This window comes from Sorghum bicolor, chromosome 4 (assembly GCF_000003195.3).
Source record: "Sorghum bicolor cultivar BTx623 chromosome 4, Sorghum_bicolor_NCBIv3, whole genome shotgun sequence".
Taxonomy (NCBI): domain Eukaryota; kingdom Viridiplantae; phylum Streptophyta; class Magnoliopsida; order Poales; family Poaceae; genus Sorghum; species Sorghum bicolor.
The window spans coordinates 66,438,503-66,457,204 of record NC_012873.2 but is presented as its reverse complement, the minus strand read 5'-3'; the positions used below and the strand labels follow the sequence as shown (position 1 = coordinate 66,457,204).

General features: G+C 44.5%; 3 protein-coding genes across 5 annotated transcripts; all 3 read left to right on the top strand.

Annotated features, from left to right (window-relative positions):
- LOC8084644 (ethylene-responsive transcription factor ERF003) lies at positions 2,277-3,271 on the top strand. Its single transcript, XM_002454667.2, has 2 exons — positions 2,277-2,555; positions 2,650-3,271. The coding sequence occupies exons 1-2, from the start codon at positions 2,473-2,475 to the stop codon at positions 3,032-3,034; spliced, it is 468 nt and encodes a 155-aa protein (XP_002454712.1). The 5' UTR covers positions 2,277-2,472; the 3' UTR covers positions 3,035-3,271.
- LOC8084643 lies at positions 5,590-8,235 on the top strand. 2 transcript variants are annotated; one of them, XM_021458839.1, is made up of 7 exons: positions 5,590-5,863; positions 6,757-7,059; positions 7,156-7,199; positions 7,287-7,349; positions 7,476-7,608; positions 7,702-7,756; positions 7,824-8,235. In XM_021458839.1, the coding sequence occupies exons 1-6, from the start codon at positions 5,734-5,736 to the stop codon at positions 7,737-7,739; spliced, it is 711 nt and encodes a 236-aa protein (XP_021314514.1). In that variant the 5' UTR covers positions 5,590-5,733; the 3' UTR covers positions 7,740-7,756; positions 7,824-8,235. The 2 variants fall into 2 exon arrangements, with proteins under 2 accessions (XP_021314514.1, XP_002454711.1); XM_002454666.2 differs by having other exon boundaries at positions 5,593-5,863; positions 7,838-8,235.
- On the top strand, positions 8,846-17,625 carry LOC8084642 (probable serine/threonine-protein kinase vps15). Of its 2 annotated transcripts, XM_002454665.2 has the most exons (12): positions 8,846-9,236; positions 9,348-9,422; positions 9,873-9,995; positions 10,244-10,289; positions 10,374-10,534; positions 11,062-11,141; positions 11,861-11,966; positions 13,050-13,226; positions 13,308-16,229; positions 16,474-16,709; positions 16,801-16,936; positions 17,074-17,625. In XM_002454665.2, exons 1-12 carry the CDS (start codon positions 9,036-9,038, stop codon positions 17,251-17,253), a joined length of 4,443 nt encoding a protein of 1,480 aa, XP_002454710.1. In that variant the 5' UTR covers positions 8,846-9,035; the 3' UTR covers positions 17,254-17,625. The 2 variants fall into 2 exon arrangements, with proteins under 2 accessions (XP_002454710.1, XP_021314649.1); XM_021458974.1 differs by lacking the exon at positions 8,846-9,236 and having other exon boundaries at positions 10,209-10,289.

Here is an 18,702-nt window from a genome sequence, read left to right as displayed (position 1 = left end):
GCGGAGCAGCAGGCCATCATGGCTCTCATTAGCCATGGCCACTGCGCCTGCGCGCGGCTATGCATGCGCTCCATTCCACGCAGCTCCGTTTGCGCTGCGCAGCGAGGGGCATGATCTCCTCGTATCTATCCGTCAGTCGTAGGCTGCGCAGGTAGCTGAGCCTATACTCTGCGCCACAGCACTACGCGCCCAGGCGTAGGACTGCGTGCGCTGACGAAGCCGATGGGCGCCCGCGTCGCATGCGCACAGTCCGCACATGCGCGCGCGCGTTCCTCACTTTCCCTTGCACTTGCACTTGCACGCACGCCAATCCAATCCTCCTGCAACCTGCCACTGCAATGGTCGCGCCCCGAGCCTGAACGCCGCCGTGGAAGTTGGCGCTGCTGCCTATGGGCCGCCTGCGCTAGGGTCGCCGCGCTCGTCGGCTCCATTGCCGCCGGCCCGGTGAACAAGCTGCTGCTGGGCACACCAACCTGCGACACCGCGCAGCGGCAGCGGCAGCGTTAGCACGCACAGGGACCAACACGTCCTCTTGGCTGAAACGCACATAGACAGAGCACCGGGCGCCATGTGTTTTCATCTGGTTCTCTGCTCCAGTGATTCGGGTCTCAGACAAAGAGCACTTCAGTCTCGTCGACGGGCTGGCATCACCAAATTAAGCATGTCTCTTCGAGCGGGTCAATGGACAGGCAACATGTAGCGCGTAGTAGTAGGCGTAGGTGTGCTGTTCCAACGAACGGCAGAGGATCATGTCGTCGTCCAGAACGTCTATATGGCGGCATGGCCAAACACTACTAGTCGCTTCCTTTCCTAGTAGTCCTATCTCTCGATCCGCCCATTTTAGTACACCATCTAGCTGCTAGCTACTACACTGATGATGCAGAGGAGGGGTCACATGTGCTGTGTCTTGTACATGCATGCATGCATGCTCACTACCAGTAGCTTATCTAGCAGTAGCTAGGTTATGTGTTTTAGCGTAATCTAATCCATGGATAGCATAGCGCACCAGAAAAATTGGGTCCGGGTGCTGGGTGCATGCACGCACGGTGCACGGCGCATCGCATTGCTGCTTGGAGATTCCACGCCTTTTCTTTTCCCCCGGCCGGCAACTCATGTGTGCGGGTTCCATGTGGGCTTGCGTTGTCTGGCTTGCACCGGCGCACGTTCCCCCGGCCGACGCCCCTGGCCACTGGGAGTGCCCGGACCAATCTCCGGCATGCCCCCTTGTCTCTACGGCGAAAGCTCAGCTAGCTAGCGCCACAGTCAACAGGGGCGGTGAAAATTCTTCGCCTTTTCCGTGAACAGAGCATCCCCTGCATTCGCCAATGCTGAATCATCTGATTGGTAGGGAGCAATGGAGCATCATCCTTTTGGATGTGCGATGTGCATCACTCGACCACACCATGTTGCTGCGCTGCTCCACACAAGATGAGTTGCTGGCTTGCTGCCCAAAAGCTCAGCTCAGCACAGTTGGGTGATCAGTTCACAAATCACAAGTACTACCTCCAGCCAGGAATGCAACCCTCGTTTTTTCCTCTTTGAGAAGTCAAAAAGTTTTTAATTTAATGGAATCAAAATATAAGTACTATATCATTTACTCAATTGAGGGATATATTTTTATACACCCTTCCTATAGTGCAGATGCCTGGAAACGCAGAACCAAAGACACCTAACAACTAAGAGCATGTTCGCTTGAGCTTATTTGGTAAATGTGTCTATCATTTAATAGTGTTTTTCTCTCACAGTAGATCAGCGAATTTACTTTTAGACATTACTTCTCTGCCAAATGAATAGGCTCTAAATGAAAGAAATTAAGGAAGAAGAAGCTTGAAGCCATTTGATTTAGGTCCAATGAATGAGAATCATTGTCGGCTTTCATTTAAAATTTCAGACACCTGAAAATATAGCATGTCCCATTTTTATGATAGTAAACTTATCTGAAAATATAAATATTGATACTAGATTTTATAGCTCGGGATGGTAGCGTCCCAGTGATGGAAAGCTCTAGATTGAGAGTTCAACTCCCAATCCTCACCTTCACATGCGCAATTTACGCGTTGTAAAAAAATTTTCTCACCTATCTCACGCCCAAAGTACAAGTTTAAGGGCAGCCTAGTCCTATGTGCCAAACAAGCCCTAAGCCAGCACTCAGCAGACCACCACGCTGATGAAATCAACGACGGCACGAGGCAGGGCCGTTCTCTCTCGTGGGACCCACTTGGTAGCCTCCCTCCGGGCGTTGAGTAGATTTCCATTTCCCCCTCCCCTATTTATAGGTGTCCCTTCCATGTCCCGCGAATGGCGAATCACTCACACTTCCCTGCTCTGCTGCACCTCTGCAGCGATCTCCTCCTCACCGCGGGCGCAGCACGAGCCCGATCGCACAAGGGCGGGGCTCCGTCGCCGGACGGACAACGGGAAGGTCGAGCGACTCGGTAGTGGCACTGCCGCCGTCGACGACGACCGCCGACGATGGCCCGGCCGCAGCAACGGTACCGCGGCGTGCGGCAGCGCCACTGGGGCTCCTGGGTCTCCGAGATCCGCCACCCTCTCCTGTACGTAGCCAGCCTAGGCCTCGTTCCTCGGCTCGCATCGCATCGCATCGCCTCGCCGTCCGGTTCCCGGAGCTGACCGCCGTTGGCTTTGCAGGAAGGCGCGGATATGGCTGGGCACCTTCGAGACGGCGGAGGACGCGGCGCGCGCCTACGACGAGGCGGCTCGGATCATGTGCGGGCCACGCGCGCGCACCAACTTCCCCGCCGACGCCTCCGACCCGCCCGCCGCCGCCGCCTCCCCGTCGTTCCTCTCCGCGGCGCTCGTCGAGAAGCTGCACCGGTTCAACCTGGCGTCCGTGCAGGCCACGCAGCGGCAGAGGGAGGCGGCGGCTGCAGCCTCCGCGGCCGCTGCCGCCGCCTCCGCCGCGACGCCACCGCCGGGCGCGCAGTGGGGCGGCAGGTTCCTGGAGGAGCAGCACGTGGAGCAGATGATCGAGGAGCTGCTGGACTCCAACTTCTCCATGGAGATTTGCTGCTAGGCTTTGCCTGTGCTCTTGGCTAGCCGCGACGTGAGCAGCGCCCCTGTCTGTCCCCGCGCTCTGCTCCTTTCTCTGTTCGTGCGCCATGCGTGTGCCGGTGTGCGTGCGGCGCGCTGTTTCTTCGTGCTCGTGCGTAGTAGAGCTCAGCTGCACCGTGCGTAGTAGTCTGATTTGTACGTGTATAGTTTGTAGCAGTACGTATAAGTATATATAATCGAGCATTCTCATTCTTGCAAAGGCTGCGTGCGTCCAGAACGAGCTGAATTCGAGAGCCCGTGACGGCTGACGAGGATGGCATACGGTGAACATATCAGAAACCACAAGGACTGATTACTGCTATCGCTGCTCACCAGTCACCACCAGCCTGTTTTCACCGTGTCGACCCAAGGCCAAAATGGAGGCCGTTAGCCAGTACTAGTCCCTTTGTTTTAGATACATTTTAATTATTTTATATAAGAATAGAGTTAAGCTAAACGATCTGAAGCTCATCTAAAATACATGAAAAAGATATCTATATTTCTCAAGCTAAATACTCACATCGCCACAAAATAAATACACATCTCATCTTAAATTTGACCAAACAAATATAACTAGATCAATCATGCTCATGCTATATATTTTTATAGTAAATCTATTTTAAAATACAAATGTTAAAATTAAAATCTTCTTATTTCTCAAAATTTAAGATGTCCACTTATTTTGAGACGGGAGGAGTAAGCATATTAATTTTTCATTAAATATATTTTGATAGTTTGCCTATTTGGAAATTAGAATCATGAATGTTAACAGCATCTTTTATAAACTTATTAGATATATTTAGGATACTTTTTTCGAGACAACACACGACATCTTTTCTACACAATGATAGAAGATTTTTTGTCGACAAAATATGATCAATAGTCCACCGAGGTGTATGTACACCGCGGGTGAATTCTCATTTGCCTTGTGCTCTTGGCTCTTCAACTCGTGTATCCTCATGCATGTGTGCGGCTGATGGGTAGAATGGCGCACTGACACTGACACCGCACATGCTTCAGATGTCGAAGCGAGCGTGGCCGCGACCGAGCGAGACGGCGCGATATCCAGGGATCAGTGCACCTCACGGCCGGCATGCGCCGACGCCACGGCATGGCAGCACCATGAAACCCTGTTGCAATGCAAGCGACATCAGGTGCTCGGGTGTCCCGTCCAAACCAAACCCATCCCACGCGGCCGCTGCGTCGGGCACCCGGTGCCGCCCCGCGGTCCTCTCCTCTCGACGCCGCCGGCCAACGGGCAGCGGTGGTGGACTGGTGGTGTCATGCCATCTCAGGGACCCGAGCTCTGCTGCACCAAAGGCTGCTCCGTGTGTTATCTGAATGCTGAGAGTGACGCCGCCTTCAGATTGATTCCTTCTTACCTTGAATCATTGCTCCTGCAGTCATGCTATCTATCATGCTATGCCATACTCATACTCCTCTTTAAGTTTTACTAAGTTTTTGAAAAACTCGTACCCACATTTACGTCTACAAAGATGTTAACCTAGAAAATATATTCCATGATCAAACTAATGACATTTTTCATATCATAAATATTAGTAACTTTTGTATGTATATCTAGTCAGATTCGAGACTGATTGACTTAGGAAAACAAACTCAAATTGTACTTCATCTGTCCCAAAAAAGAATAATCTTATAGGTTGAGATAGTGACAATCTGAAATTGGCCATTTGTGCAGGCCAAACAACTTGCTATCTGAAGCTCTGAACACACTGTCTCTCCATCGGTTGTGTGTGTACACCAGTGACCAAATTCGTCCACGATCCAATCCATAACCAGTTCCAGCTTTTACAGTAGCATATCTGTCTACGCGCCCCCTGATGCAAAGAACAGGAGATAGATAGGACATTCGACAATCGATTTGTTGCTCCTTTTAGGACGAAGAAGGTGGGGCAGCCGCAGCCAAGGTTCATAGGCTCTCAAGGATAAAAGCCTGGCTGGTTTGCAGCCCTTGTGAGGTTTGTGTGATCTTGCTGCGAACCTAGGATTTCCCAGGGACATATACAGTCGAGGTTGAGAGGGACAGGGAGGAATCATGCATGTTGATGTGTTTGTGCGGGGGCATAGCTGAAGCATCCCTTGTGCTCCTGTCTCCTACTCTGGTGCCATCATCTCTGTTCCTCCCTCTTCTTGAGAGGAAGTGAGAATATTGTTACTCTGGAGAGAGTTCATTTTTTTATTTGTGATGATCAACTGAGCATACGAGATACGTACTTGATCATCACAAATAAATATCTGTTTAACTCATTTCATTTCAAGTATGCTAAAAGAAACTCATTTCAAGTACAAGAATACCTCCAATAAAAATGAAAGTACATGGGACCGGTACTTTTTATTTTCTAATTTTTTAATCTAAGAAAAAGAGTTTGTATTTTTTTTCTGTTGATGAGGCAACATGCGTAATGCGGTCTGGGCCCGCTCACTCCATATATGGGCCAACATGGACCCGGTAGCATGTACACTGGGCCGTCCGTAAGAACTGGGTGCCCGTTGCTCCTATTCGACCTCCCGCAGGCGGCGAAATCCCCCACGCCCGTGCCCGTTGCTCCTATTCGAAAATTTCCCCTCGTCGAGAGCTGGGGGATTCTCTCCTCCCCAAATCTCCCCTCCCCGCATCCACTCGCCAGATCCTCCTGCTCGTGGCGCAGCGGAGCCGACGCGATGCCGCCGAAGAGGAAACGGCTAGCGCCCTCCGCCAAGTCGCAGAGGCAGACGGAGCCGGACCCGCAGGTGCCTCCTGGCGCCGACGCGCCGCCGGAGGAGCGGCTGATATGGCTCAGCCAACTAGAATGTACGCCCCCCCCCCCCCCCTCTATCCCCTCCCCATCTCTGCTAGGGAGTGCGCTAGATTTCAGCTCTTGGTTGGATGTTGATGCATCATGCCAGCATATTATCTGGCCGTAGTCTCTGTTAGCTGGGGCAAGATTTCGGTGCGGAAAGAAGATCTCGTGCTCTGAAGTGGAGTATTTTGTACCAGCTCTACCGGTTGGTTAACCGGGATGGGTGGCTCAGTTGGCCCTGTGTATCAGGAACTCTTATTGGCAGCAACAATCAGAAACTAGTTGAGCTAGCTATTCTAGTTCCTAGACTGAAGAATCATTTCAATCTGACAAAAGTTAACTGAAACAGCCTGATAGTGGTAGGTCAAACAGCTTAGGGCTTGTTTGTAATGCAGGAATTTCACAGGAATAAGTTCAATCTTAGTGCAAAAATACAGGAACACGGGGAAAAAATAAATCACACCTTCCAAATAGGGTCTTAAAGTAGTTCTGTTTTTGCAGATTTAGAAGGGCAGCGTCGAATTATGGCCTTGTTTAGTTTGCATTTTTTTGGTTTTTGCTACTGTAGCACTTTCGTTTGTATATGACAATTATTGTCCAACCATGGACTAACTAGGCTCAAAAGATTCGTCTCGCAAATTATAGGCAAACTGTGTAATTAGTTATTTTTTAATCTATATTTAATGTTCCATGCATGTGCCACACGATTCGATGTGGTGGGGAATCTTGAAAATTTTTTGGAACTAAACAAGGCCTATGTTTCCCTAAATTCTGCTCAGGCGTTAACGTTTAAGGCCAACTGTTTTCTTTCTGAATCAGCAATGCATGGCATAATTGCACTGTTTACATATTCTCATGCAACGAGTAACATTCAAAATTGCTAACCCAGAGTTCCAATAAACAGGCGAGCGTCGGATTACTGCCATCAAAGCGGCACAAGATGCAGAGGATGGGAACATATCTTACCAGTTGCAATTGGTACGGTCATATTATTCCAAGGAGCAATTGGAGGGAAATGCTATGCAATATTTTCAGGAGAACTTGCCCGATGTATCGGTTGTTCCGAATCAGGAGTATGATGTGCTTGAGCTGAAATGGAATAACGGCGACGAATGGATGATTGGAGACTTTGCAGATGACAGGACTCTGCGAGCTTCAATTGCATCATTCACAACTGCTGATGGACTTCAGTTTCCAAAGGATTCAGGTTTGACCAAGTCATCTACCTACTAATGGTTTATTACTTCATTGTAGCCAGCTAACGTCAGACTGCTTAAATGATATTCTGCTACCGCATATTCAGTTGGGGAAGACTTCTATAGGCGCACTAGCAATTTCAGTGATTTTGTAAGTATTTTTGCCTGTAGCGACACCATATGTTTGTGCTGTAGACTTCACTACTCTTATGACTTATGAGTGCATGCTGCTTTGAAGGCTTGGAGTGAGCAGCCTGAAGGCCAAATGGCAGGAGCAGCAGAAGCTTTTCAGACGCCTGGGGTATGCATTTTTCTTCTTTCCAGTATATACATTTGGTAAAAATTGTATTGCATTATATTTCTACAGTATCATGTTTCCCAAGTAAATGCTTGCTCCTGGAATGCGTATAAACATACTCCTTAACAGGCTGTGAGTAACCGACTATCCTGTGGCATGACGCCCAAAACCGTAAGGTTACCCAAGAATGGCGAGATGCTCTTATCTGTGCGTGGTTCACCTCTTGGGGTCTACAAAGAAGAAAATTTATCAGCCATTGAAGGTATTGACCTTGTTCTCTTGCTAGTTTTCCACTTTTCCTGGCAGAAGCCTCATTAGGTGTTTTCCTGTTAAGTAACCATTTTTCTTTTTCCAGAATCTGGTAACGGAAATGAAGATGATGCTCCCTGCTAACTCACTAGACATCACCAGTAAGAAATTCGTATGACCGATTCATTGCTACAATTATAATTACACAACTATCATGACATTGATCAGTGTTTACATTGCAGGATGTTGCCAGCCTTTGACAATAACTGTAAGCGTTGCTAGAGCCTATGTGAGGTTCATAGACTGACTGGGAAAGAATCTGATTTGTTCAATGATTGGCACCTCGCTTCTCAATGTACCTTGAAATGAGTGTATTTAGGTCACTTTGTAATTTGATGAACCCTGTTCCTGTTGTAGCATGCCGACTTTATTCAGCTGACATTGTGCTATCAGCAGTGTTGTTGTGTGCAATTTCACTCCATTCTTTCTCTACTCAACCCTTGTTCCAAGCATTGCTGAAATAGATCACTAGAAGTCCATTTTTGACATATTGACTCTTTGATTTGTCGAATTTCTGTCCCTATCTTTACCTGTAAACATGGCACCTCAACTATCAAATATTGTTCATTTCTGATCCTAAGCCTACGTTTTTGTGTTTTTTCCTTACAACAAATTGCTGTTTTTATTTACCGCAGATTATGAACGTCAGGCATGTTTTTCATGCCCTCATGCCCTCACTTCTCTCTCTTTCTCTCTCCCACACACACAAAGCAGTGGATAGCGGGCAGAAAAGTAAATATATAATGAGAACTATTGTCATGTGACTCCAATCAAGCTTGACTTCAAATTGAGAGGGTATGGAAACATATACTCCATCCATCCCGAATTATTATAAGTCATTTTAACTTCCTTGAAGAATCAAAATATTCAGTTTGATTAAATTTATATATATCATAAAATAATAATATTTATGTTATCATAATTAGGTTTTTTTATTAATTATATTTTCATAGTTATCTATTTTATGTCATAATTTTTTTAATTTTTTATATAGTTTTAGTCAAACTTGAAACGTTTTGACTCTGTAACAAAATTGGAATAATTAGGTGCTAGATTTAGACGGTAACAGATGGATAAATATAATTAGCTCGGAACTGAAGCCGTTCCCGTGCAAAAAGTCCAGAAGACATCCGTGCAAAAACGAATCCCCATCGAACTGGCCGTGGCGTGCCGCGTGCGAACTGCGAACGAGGGCTAGCGTGTTCGAGCCCAAAACACCAGGCCAGACCACACATGACCTGACTGGCTGACCCGATTCGATCGCCTACGCCCCACGCAACGCCACGACGAACCCCGCGAAGCGAGCAGCGAAGCGAAGCAAGCCCCAGGCGTCGCCGGCGAGCCGGGAGTGCATCGCCGGCGGCGGAGGCGGAGGCCGCGATGGGGAATAAGATCGCGCGGACGACGCAGGCGTCGGCGACGGAGTACTACCTCCACGACCTGCCGTCCACCTACAACCTCGTGCTCCTCGACGTCGTCAGCCGCGGCCGCTTCCTCAAGTCCGTCCGCTGCAAGCACGACGAGGGGCTGCTCCTCGTCAAGGTCTACTTCAAGCGCGCCGGCGAGCCCATCGACCTCAAGGTAACCCGCGTGCGGCTGGCGGCTGCTCGCAGGCGCCCCCCAATCCCCTCGTGACTTCCATCGGATTTGGTTCCGGATCGTGGTCGTGAGATCCCGCCGCTGGTTTCGCAGGAGCACGAGCGGAGGCTGGAACGGATTAGAAACGCGTTCAAGGGGATCGAGGGGTCCCACGTATTGCCCTTCCAGGTGAGGATTCCGTGCTTAGGGCTTACCCTCCCGATTCTGGTGAACTTTCGCCTGTACGGCGTAGGCTACAGCTTCAGAGAAGGGGGGGGCATTGACGACACTTTACCAATGCGCAGTTGCATGTTCTAAGGGAAATTTAAGTGGGGTTTAGCGGTTTTTTTACCCCATGTACTGTACTCTGTATGTTTGGTTCAGCTAAGCTAACACTACAATGGCAATAAGTTGGTTTAACTTCCTTTTCAAGTGGTGTAATATTTTTTGGCCTCTATATGCTGTGGGTTACCTATTTTGATTATATCCTGATGAAAAGTTAGTGATATAATAGGCACTATATTTCGATGTTTTTTGCACAAGATAGCATGTGTCTGAAATTGCCACTTTATAGTACGAATCAATGGATGTACGTTGCATCTCAGTTCACGTGCTGAATTGGCTTCCAATGTTGTTCAGGTTTGGTTGCAAACAGATAAGGCAGCGTATCTCCTGAGACAGTACTTCTTCAACAACTTGCATGATCGACTGAGTACACGCCCTTTCCTCAGTCAGATTGCAAAGAAATGGCTTGCCTTTCAGGTGACGTCTCTTTTCTTTGGTGTAGTGTGTGTGTGTGTGTGTGTGTGTGTTCAACGACTATCAATATATACAAAGGTGTAGAAGTTGATCCTGCTGGTGTCCATACTCCATAGCCCATAGGGATAAATTCTCACTGCTAATTGCAGATATAAATGTTACACTAAAATTAGTGGGGCATGTAAGAGTCATTCTTTATTTTCTTTTCCTTTCCAGAGATGGTTGCCGACTCAGATCATTTGGTTGTGCAGTTAATTCATGCAGTGGAGCAGAGCCATAGTAAGGGAATTTGCCATGGTGAGAAGGGTTTGTCTGAGTCGCATTGGAAGAAAATTCTCTTGGCTGTTATTTTTCACACTTTTTTATTTATTTTGCGGTTAGGTGACATAAAATGTGAGAATGTGCTCGTTACTTCTTGGAATTGGTTATATCTTGCGGACTTTGCATCATTCAAGCCAACGTTTATCCCGGATGATGATCCATCCGATTTCTCATTCTACTTTGACACTGGAGGAAGACGAAGATGCTATCTAGCACCTGAAGTGAGCCCCTTAATCTAATTTACTTGAAATTTATATGCTATCTTTCTCTGTGCCTGTGAAAAATTGGGAGGTGCCACCGGGAAAGTTCCTAAACAGTCACTCTGGATAATTTATCCTTGTTGCTTCATTTTTCCCCATTTGTTCCTTTTTACAAATGCAGCTTGCTTCAGTACATGTATTTGCATCCTGTGTGTAATTGCAAGATGGTACAGGTTAAAACTATCACTGAGTGAACGTGTTAAGACTTAAGACTGGTTACAATCAACGTCTCATTTAGTTACTTTTCTTGACAACATTTTGATGTTGCCATTTTTGTGCGACTTGAAACATTGCATCCTGAAACCTGCTATTGTTATCAAGGATGGAATAGTTGCTATACTAGTGATTATTTTTTGTAGAAGGGATATACTCATTGTGATGCAATCTTGTCGATATCTATAATGTGAGTTGTTTATGCTACATCTTTGATCTAACACAACTGTTTCGTTGCTTCTTTTCTATTTTGTGAATGAATCCAATTTATGCAGAGATTTTACGAACACGGCGGTGAGTCCCAAGTTACAGCAGATGCACCTTTGCAACCATCTATGGATATATTTTCTCTTGGGTATGTTCACATTCATTTTAATTTTTCTCCATGTTCTTTAAGAGCTAGTTTTGTTTCAGGTTTGACCTCTTCACCTGGCATGACAGTATATCCTTTCCTTGTCAAATAGTTTGCCTATGATCATTTTTTTTCTTGGGCATTCTAGTTTCATCTAATGGGATGTAGTGTCATTTGTTCTTCTGTGGCAAGGGGGAACAGATTGTTTTACGTTTAGATGAAAGATGATGATTATTGCAAGACAGTTCTCATAAGTTAGTGCACAAAACTATTGTTATACCAACGACATTGAACCTGCATTCTCCATGAACTATTCTTTTCTTGACCCTTGAGACAGGCTTCCACTGAAATACACAGCTAGCTTGAAAATATTTTGGTTTCTTTTGGAGCTTCATGTTTATTCACAAATATATCATGTTAATTGTCACTTGCTTGCATATATTGGAAGCAAATTCAAATAGAGATTTTGTAACAGTTACTTTTTTTGTCCTCATTAACTTTGTTTTTGTCTACATTAAGTATTTTCACAAAATCACATCTCATGGTTTAGTTTCGTGGACTGTATGTCAGCTCCAAAAGTAGATTAGTGGTTGCTAGTTGCTAGAACTCTGGATTTTGAAACATGATTTTTAGCAGTACTCTATTAGGTTAGAGTTCTGGCAGCCATTTTCTTTTTTTAAAATGCTGACCATTGGACGGTATATTATGTATCTTCTTTCCAGGTGTGTTCTTGCTGAACTTTTCCTTGAAGGCCAGCCACTTTTTGAGCTTTCACAACTTCTGGCTTATCGGCGTGGTCAGTATGACCCCATACATACCCTAGAAAAGGTTTTTATGTTGTTCCTTTACTCTTCTTCAATAGTTTAATCCTTCGTTATGAATCATTGTAATGTTTCTATTATCGCCACTTACCTCTTAGCATCTATATACTGTTTTTTGGTTGCAACATGAGTCTGCGGTGTGCACATCTGTTTCCGATGGGACAATTAGTTCATATTTAATCTTGTTTCTGGTTCTAAAAGTGTACCTGGGTACTAGTTTTGAGACCAAGACACTCATGATATTGATATATCGTTTCTAACATATTCAAAACCTGTACTTTGCCAAATTTCTTGTATTATGAATATTTATATAGCATGTAAGAGAACATGGTAGTGAATGATTGCTATGCATGATTTAAGTTGGTACATCTGCACAGATATTGCATGCCCTGTTCTAAATGGCTGAAGCTGGGACTGTTCATACCTCTTATGCCTGAATAATACCTATGTATCCTACTGGACCAGTGTATATCATTAAAGAGATCAATATGGATATATTCAAATGGATTGTATTTGTAGAGTCTTCAACTCCAAAGAGCTTTCATGAGCCAAAACCTTTGCATACCTAAATGCAGCAATGCTAGATGCAATCCTGGATGAGCAAACTCATGATACTTTTCTCATGTTCATGATTTTCTGTTACATGAGTTAGTGATATATCAATTGAAAAATCTTAGCATTCATGTGCTAAAGGTTCTCAACAGTTTCCCATTGTTTTTTTTTCAACACTGCCAAATGCTGATAAAAAAGGGATAATCTAATCCAGTATGCCCCTATGCCCTTACTCCAGAGCATGATATTCTACAGAACTAATCAGTGAAAAACTGGAAATGATATTGATCCAAGGCACACTATTTTTCCCCCAGTTTGCGATTTATTTGTCAAAACTTTGTGCTTATAAAAGATGCATGTGGACAGTAAGACTACATTTTTCTCATGTACCTTCATTCGCACGCTATACCCTCATCATCAATTTCTTTACTGATTTTGTTTCTATTTTCTGGTTTTATTTGACTAGAGGATTGTTGGATTCCATTCAGATATTACCTATGCAAAGCCGCTAAAATATAAAATAACCTTGTGCATGCAGATACAAGATACTGGTATCCGTGACATGATACTTCACATGATCCAGTTGGACCCCAAAAAAAGGCTACCATGTCGAAGCTATCTGCAGAAATATGAATCTGTTGTTTTCCCATTTTATTTTTCAAAATTTCTGCACAAGTTCTTCTCGGACATTGTTCCACTTGACTCCGATGCCAGGGTAAAGGGTCATTCAAGTCTGTAGTAACCTTAGTTTCTCTACTACTGTTCAGCAAAGTTATAAACATAATTCTCTTTGCAGGTTGAAAAGACTCAAGAAAATTTTGAGAAGATACATGAAATAATGATGGGCAGCTCAACAACTGAACAAATTGAAAGATCTACATCATGTGAGCATAGTGAACCATCTGGGAGAAAAGTCATGGGAGGGGAAATTTTAAACTCACCTGGAGATTCTAGGAACAGCACATCCATAGTTAAGAAAATAACTCCTGTAGACCATCAACATATTGTTGGAGATATCAATTTTCTCCTCAAAGAAGTGGAGAGCAGGAGTAACAACACAAGCACAAAGGTCACAAAAGACATCGAACATTTTGTTGCACCAAGCATTTCCTGTGCAAGTGGTAATCAGTCCTCGCAGCTAGTTAATCCAGCAGGAAGGAAAATTGGAACTGGTTTGATGGGTCGGAACAATGTTGTATCTCATGTGAAGAAGATCTCAAAGAGTCATTTACCCTCCTTGGTGGCTGCTTATGATGACCAGTCAGATACCTATAGTTTTGACATTTTTCAGCAGATGGACTCCAAGGTGAGCTGTGAAGGCATGGTCTTGCTTGCCTCATTACTCTGCTCATGCATACGCAGTGTGAAAAAACCTGAGCTAAGAAGAGCCAGTCTCATTCTTCTGAAGTTCTCGTCCACATACATAGATGATGATAGTCGTTTACAGCTAGTGGTTCCCTATGTGATTGCGATGCTTTCAGATCCTTCTGCCATTGTCCGGTGTGCTGCTTTGGAAACCTTATGTGATGTTCTGTGTCTTGTGCAAGATTTCCCTATCAGTGATGCTGTTATATTCCCTGAGTACATACTCCCAATGCTCTCTTTGCTCCCTGATGATACAGAAGAGAGTGTTAGGGTTTGCTATGCTAGCAACATTCATAAGCTGGCTTTAACAGCCTATAGGTTCCTACTTCGTTCTCGTAGCATAGCGGATATTCGACCTCTGGATGAATCAGTGGTAGTTCCCAGATCACAGTCTGCAGATTTACCAGTGAAGAAGCAAGATACTTTTTTTCGCCAGCTTGCAGAGCTGAGGAAATCTATTTATGAGATAGTGCAAGATTTGGTGATGGGACAAAAGCAGACACCTAATACCCGTAGAGCTCTTCTGCAGGATATAGGTTATTTGTGTTACTTCTTTGGTTACAGACAAAGTAATGATTTTCTTCTTCCTATACTTCCAGCATTTCTAAATGATCATGATGAGCAGCTCCGTGCAGTTTTCTTTGGCCAGATTGTCTATGTTTGCTATTTTATTGGAGCAAGGAGTGTTGAGGAATATCTTTTGCCATATCTTGAACAGGCACTAAGTGATGGTATGGAGGCTGTCCTTGTAAATGCACTTGATTGCTTGACCATGATGTGCAGGAGTGGTTATTTGAGAAAAAGAGTAATTGTTGGTCTATTGGTAAAGGTTCTCCCCCTGCTCCGGTATCCAATCAATTGGGTTAAGCAGTCTGCAGTAAGATTTGTTGCTGCCTGCAGCGAGAGCTTAGGATCTGTAGATACTTATGTGTACCTTTCTCCTCATCTATGGCAGTTCCTACACAGGGAGCCACCTTCATTGGCCTCTGAAACTGCTCTTCTTTCATGTCTTAAGTCTCCACTACCAAAATCAATCTTCTACCAAGCTTTAGAGGATGCTCAGGACATTGGAGACATTTTACTGAAGAGCAGTGGCAACAAAGAACAGATAATACATGGTGGAAGATACCGTGGTACAGCACAAAGTGGATCCTCAGCCAACCTTGAAGATATTGGGCGACTGAAAGGCCCTAATATTTCCAGCAACATGTCTTTGGATGTCAAAGAATCTGTTTCTTTTGACAAATCGCTATATTCTGGTTTTGCTCTACAAGCATCTGCTGCAAATAGCTCCTTTTATGATGGATTATCTAAAGGAATACCATCATATTCTTTTTGTGCTGATAAGCGGGGTTTAGGAGAAACACACATGCTCCCTGATTCATCAGTGTATAAAGCTTCAATACGGCTACCTTGGTTGGAACCCAACCGTCCTGGCGTGCAGACTAGAGATGATCATTTCAGTAGCAAGCGGCGAGAGTTGAGCATCAGTGACTCTATGAAGAGCAGTTCCTCTTTGCAAGGGGATAGCATTCCAAACTCTGACACTGGAGGATTGCCATTCTCCAGATCAGCAGTGAACCTGGAGACTGGATGGAAGCCTCGTGGAATTCTAGTGGCACATCTCCAGGAGCATCGCTCGTCTGTCAATGACATTGCCGTGTCAAATGACAATACCTTTTTTGTGACTGCTTCAGATGACTCAAGTATCAAAATATGGGATACAAGAAAGTTGGAAAAGGACATTGCCTTCAGATCTAGGTTAACATACAGCATGGGTAATAGCCGAGCTCTATGCACGACAATGGTTCATGGTACTTCACAGGTTATTGTTGGTGCTAGCGATGGAACATTACACTTGTTTTCTGTGGATTGTGCACGTAGTGTTGGGAGTGTTGTGGAAAGGTATGCTGGAATTGTTGATGTAAAAAGGAATGATATTAAAGAAGGCGCGATTCTCAGTGTTGTAAATTGTTCATCAGACAGCTTTAGCCCAACTGTTCTTTTCAGCACTGAACATTGTGGCATCCATAAATGGGATACAAGAACCAACTCAGAATCTTGGTCATTTAAATCCTCTCCGGAGGAGGGCTATATATCAGCACTTGTTGTGGGCCAGTGCGGAAATTGGTTCATCTCAGGTTCTTCAAGAGGCGTCCTTACATTGTGGGACAATAGGTTTTTACTGCCTGTTAACTCATGGAACTATTCAACAGTAAGCCCTATAGAGAAATTATGCTTGCTTATACCTCCACCAAGTTCAATATCTTCTGCTGGAAGGCCATTAGTTTTTGTTGCCGCCGGATGCAACGAAGTTTCTCTGTGGAATGCTGAGAATGGAAGTTGCCACCAGGTAATAAAAAGTTTTCTGATTCAGTGCCATAACCCAAAAAATATCTATTCCTTCCCGAATTAAATCTGCTCCTGGTGTGAAAGATTTATAAAGTGAATGTTTCTATTGTTTTAGTATTTTCATGTTCCTTTTCCTTGTGTCATGTTCTAAGAAGTATTTGCACTTTTTTGAGAAGTGAGCAACTAAATCATATGCCCATATCAAACACTAAATTTGCATCTGGAATATTCAACAAACTATGCAGATGTTTAGAACAGCGAGCACTGACAATGAAGCTGTGATGTCAAAGGCACCATCAAGGCCTGTTAACAAGCCAATCATCAAAGATACAAGAAGAGCAGGCAATTATAAGTACAGAATCGATCAATTGAATGACCCACCTGTACGCCGTCCAGGCATACGTTCTTTGCTGCCCTTACCAGGTGGTGATCTATTAACTGGAGGAACAGATTTGAAGATTCGTTACTGGGATCAAGCAAGGTTCAATTCTATCTGTACTGCCCCTCTTGGTTCATAATTGGTTTTTAAATCCACTTACTGTCATAATGATGATTTGTATTGACATTTGAAGGCCTGAGCAAAGCTTCTGTATTGCTGGTCCCTCGGCGAAAGAAGTCCGATCAGCAAAAGGAGATATTTTGGAGAAAGCAGTTGGAAACGATGAGAGTTACGATATAAGATCCAGTTTTGGAGTACAAGTCGTGCAGGTAGCCTTCAGTCCTTGTTCGGTAGTTCTTTTGCCTTAACCTTCCATTCACGCTTCCCCAGTATTTACTTAACAGCCATGAAAGGCATTCTGCTTCTGCAAACTGCTGTTTGTAACAGATTTTTGTGTTCTGCCCAGGAAATGTACAAACAGAGTACCACGGTCTCTGGTTTGACGCCCAAGACTCAGCTCGCAGTGGCAGCCGCAGATTCTGCCGGGTGCCATCGTGATGCAATACTCGCGCTGGCATCCTTCAACTTGTCTAGCCAGAGATTGATATCAGCCAGCAGAGACGGTGCTGTCAAAGTGTGGAAATAGCTGCTCTAGCATGGGTAAGATGACAAGTCCTCAGGCGTGTACATATTTGGCCTGTTTAGTGCTTACACAGTACATATGCCACTAGTTATTGTTGTACAGAAGATGCTTTCGATCAATACAAGAGTCAAAATTGACATGTACGCTTTCATCCGGTGTGACCTCACATGTTTCGGTTGATATAGACTAATCGCTTATCTTATAGGAGTATCATGGATTAGTAGACAATATCATGATGAATATGAGGTAGGAGGCTGTCCAACTACAATTGTAAAGGGCTCCAACCATAATCCTCCACACAAAAAGGATTTGTAGATGCTGTTATTTTGGACAATGAAGGACCTGTTGTTAGTGTTCGGGCGGCAATTAAAAGAAGCCTGGAGGCTGAAGTAGCTTAGCTACAATAGTATGCTGCTTGCGTGCCTGTGTATTCTATCTCAAATTCTATCTATTCATTCTGGTAGCCACATGCAACCAGGTAAGGGAAATTCTTCCGTTGAACGGGCCTTTCTTCCTTTGACCACCTAGGCCCATCAAAGGCAGAGCTGCATGTGGTCCCAGGAAACTTTGGAGGTGTGGGTCCTGGCTGGTTGGTAGAGGGAATGATGAGGTCATGGTCCTACGCCTACCTCTTGAGCACATTGGTCATTGGTGGTACTGTACATTTGTCATATTCAGCATGTGTCAATGGTCGATCCAAATCCAACCATAAACTATACTCATACAATAGTTACCTATTCACTATTAATATATGGCTCACTTATCTCTCTCGCAAAGTTTTTTAGTTCCTATGCCTAAGCTGGCTGTAAGCTTACAGCCTGCCTCACTCCTCTTATCTCTCCCTGTGTACAGTACAATTATATGTACAATTTCACTGTACAATAGCAAAATCCCTAGGAACGAAATGCGTACGAATTCCAGGATGCAGCTGATGGTGTATCACTGTGTCACGTTGAGCGGGATAGTGAAATAAGCGGTAGCATTCTTGACTTTGATATAAAAGTGACATGCATACTTTGCATAGAGATGATAGCAGAAATGCAAAAGTCGCATTGCATCGAAAAAGAGAGCTACAGAAGGAGAGCTTGCATAGCTGTGTATAGATGCCATCACTCGCAGAATGCCTTTCTCAGGCACAGGCAATTTATCTTGTTTCATAGGAAATGACGCCGCTTTTGATACGCTAGTTTTACATCGTGATGAATTCAAAAAAAGAACACCTGTGGTTACTAAATTAAAAGGGAGTCTTGTAAGACCTTTGTTTGAATGTAATGAGATGCATATCAATTCAGTTTATCTCTAATCTACCAAAACATTTTTGTAAATTGAGGTAAATTCAATAACATCTAAACATGTAACTTGTGAATTGAGGTGAAACCGATAATCTTCAAACAAGACCTTAAACGAGAAATGGATTGAAGGCTATTCCAGTTCCAGGCGCAGGTGAAGTGA

Bases quoted from the DNA above. Each gene is read 5' to 3' on its own strand.
- LOC8084644 (XM_002454667.2), top strand. From the start codon at position 2,473: ATGGCCCGGCCGCAGCAACGGTACCGCGGCGTGCGGCAGCGCCACTGG. The intron at 2,556-2,649 runs GTACGTAGCCAG...TTGGCTTTGCAG, and splicing joins GAGATCCGCCACCCTCTCCT to GAAGGCGCGGATATGGCTGG.
- LOC8084643 (XM_021458839.1), top strand. From the start codon at position 5,734: ATGCCGCCGAAGAGGAAACGGCTAGCGCCCTCCGCCAAGTCGCAGAGG. The intron at 7,350-7,475 runs GTATGCATTTTT...ACTCCTTAACAG, and splicing joins AAGCTTTTCAGACGCCTGGG to GCTGTGAGTAACCGACTATC. The intron at 7,609-7,701 runs GTATTGACCTTG...TTCTTTTTCCAG, and splicing joins AAATTTATCAGCCATTGAAG to AATCTGGTAACGGAAATGAA.
- LOC8084642 (XM_002454665.2), top strand. From the start codon at position 9,036: ATGGGGAATAAGATCGCGCGGACGACGCAGGCGTCGGCGACGGAGTAC. The intron at 9,423-9,872 runs GTGAGGATTCCG...AATGTTGTTCAG, and splicing joins CCCACGTATTGCCCTTCCAG to GTTTGGTTGCAAACAGATAA. The intron at 16,710-16,800 runs GTTCAATTCTAT...TGACATTTGAAG, and splicing joins CGTTACTGGGATCAAGCAAG to GCCTGAGCAAAGCTTCTGTA.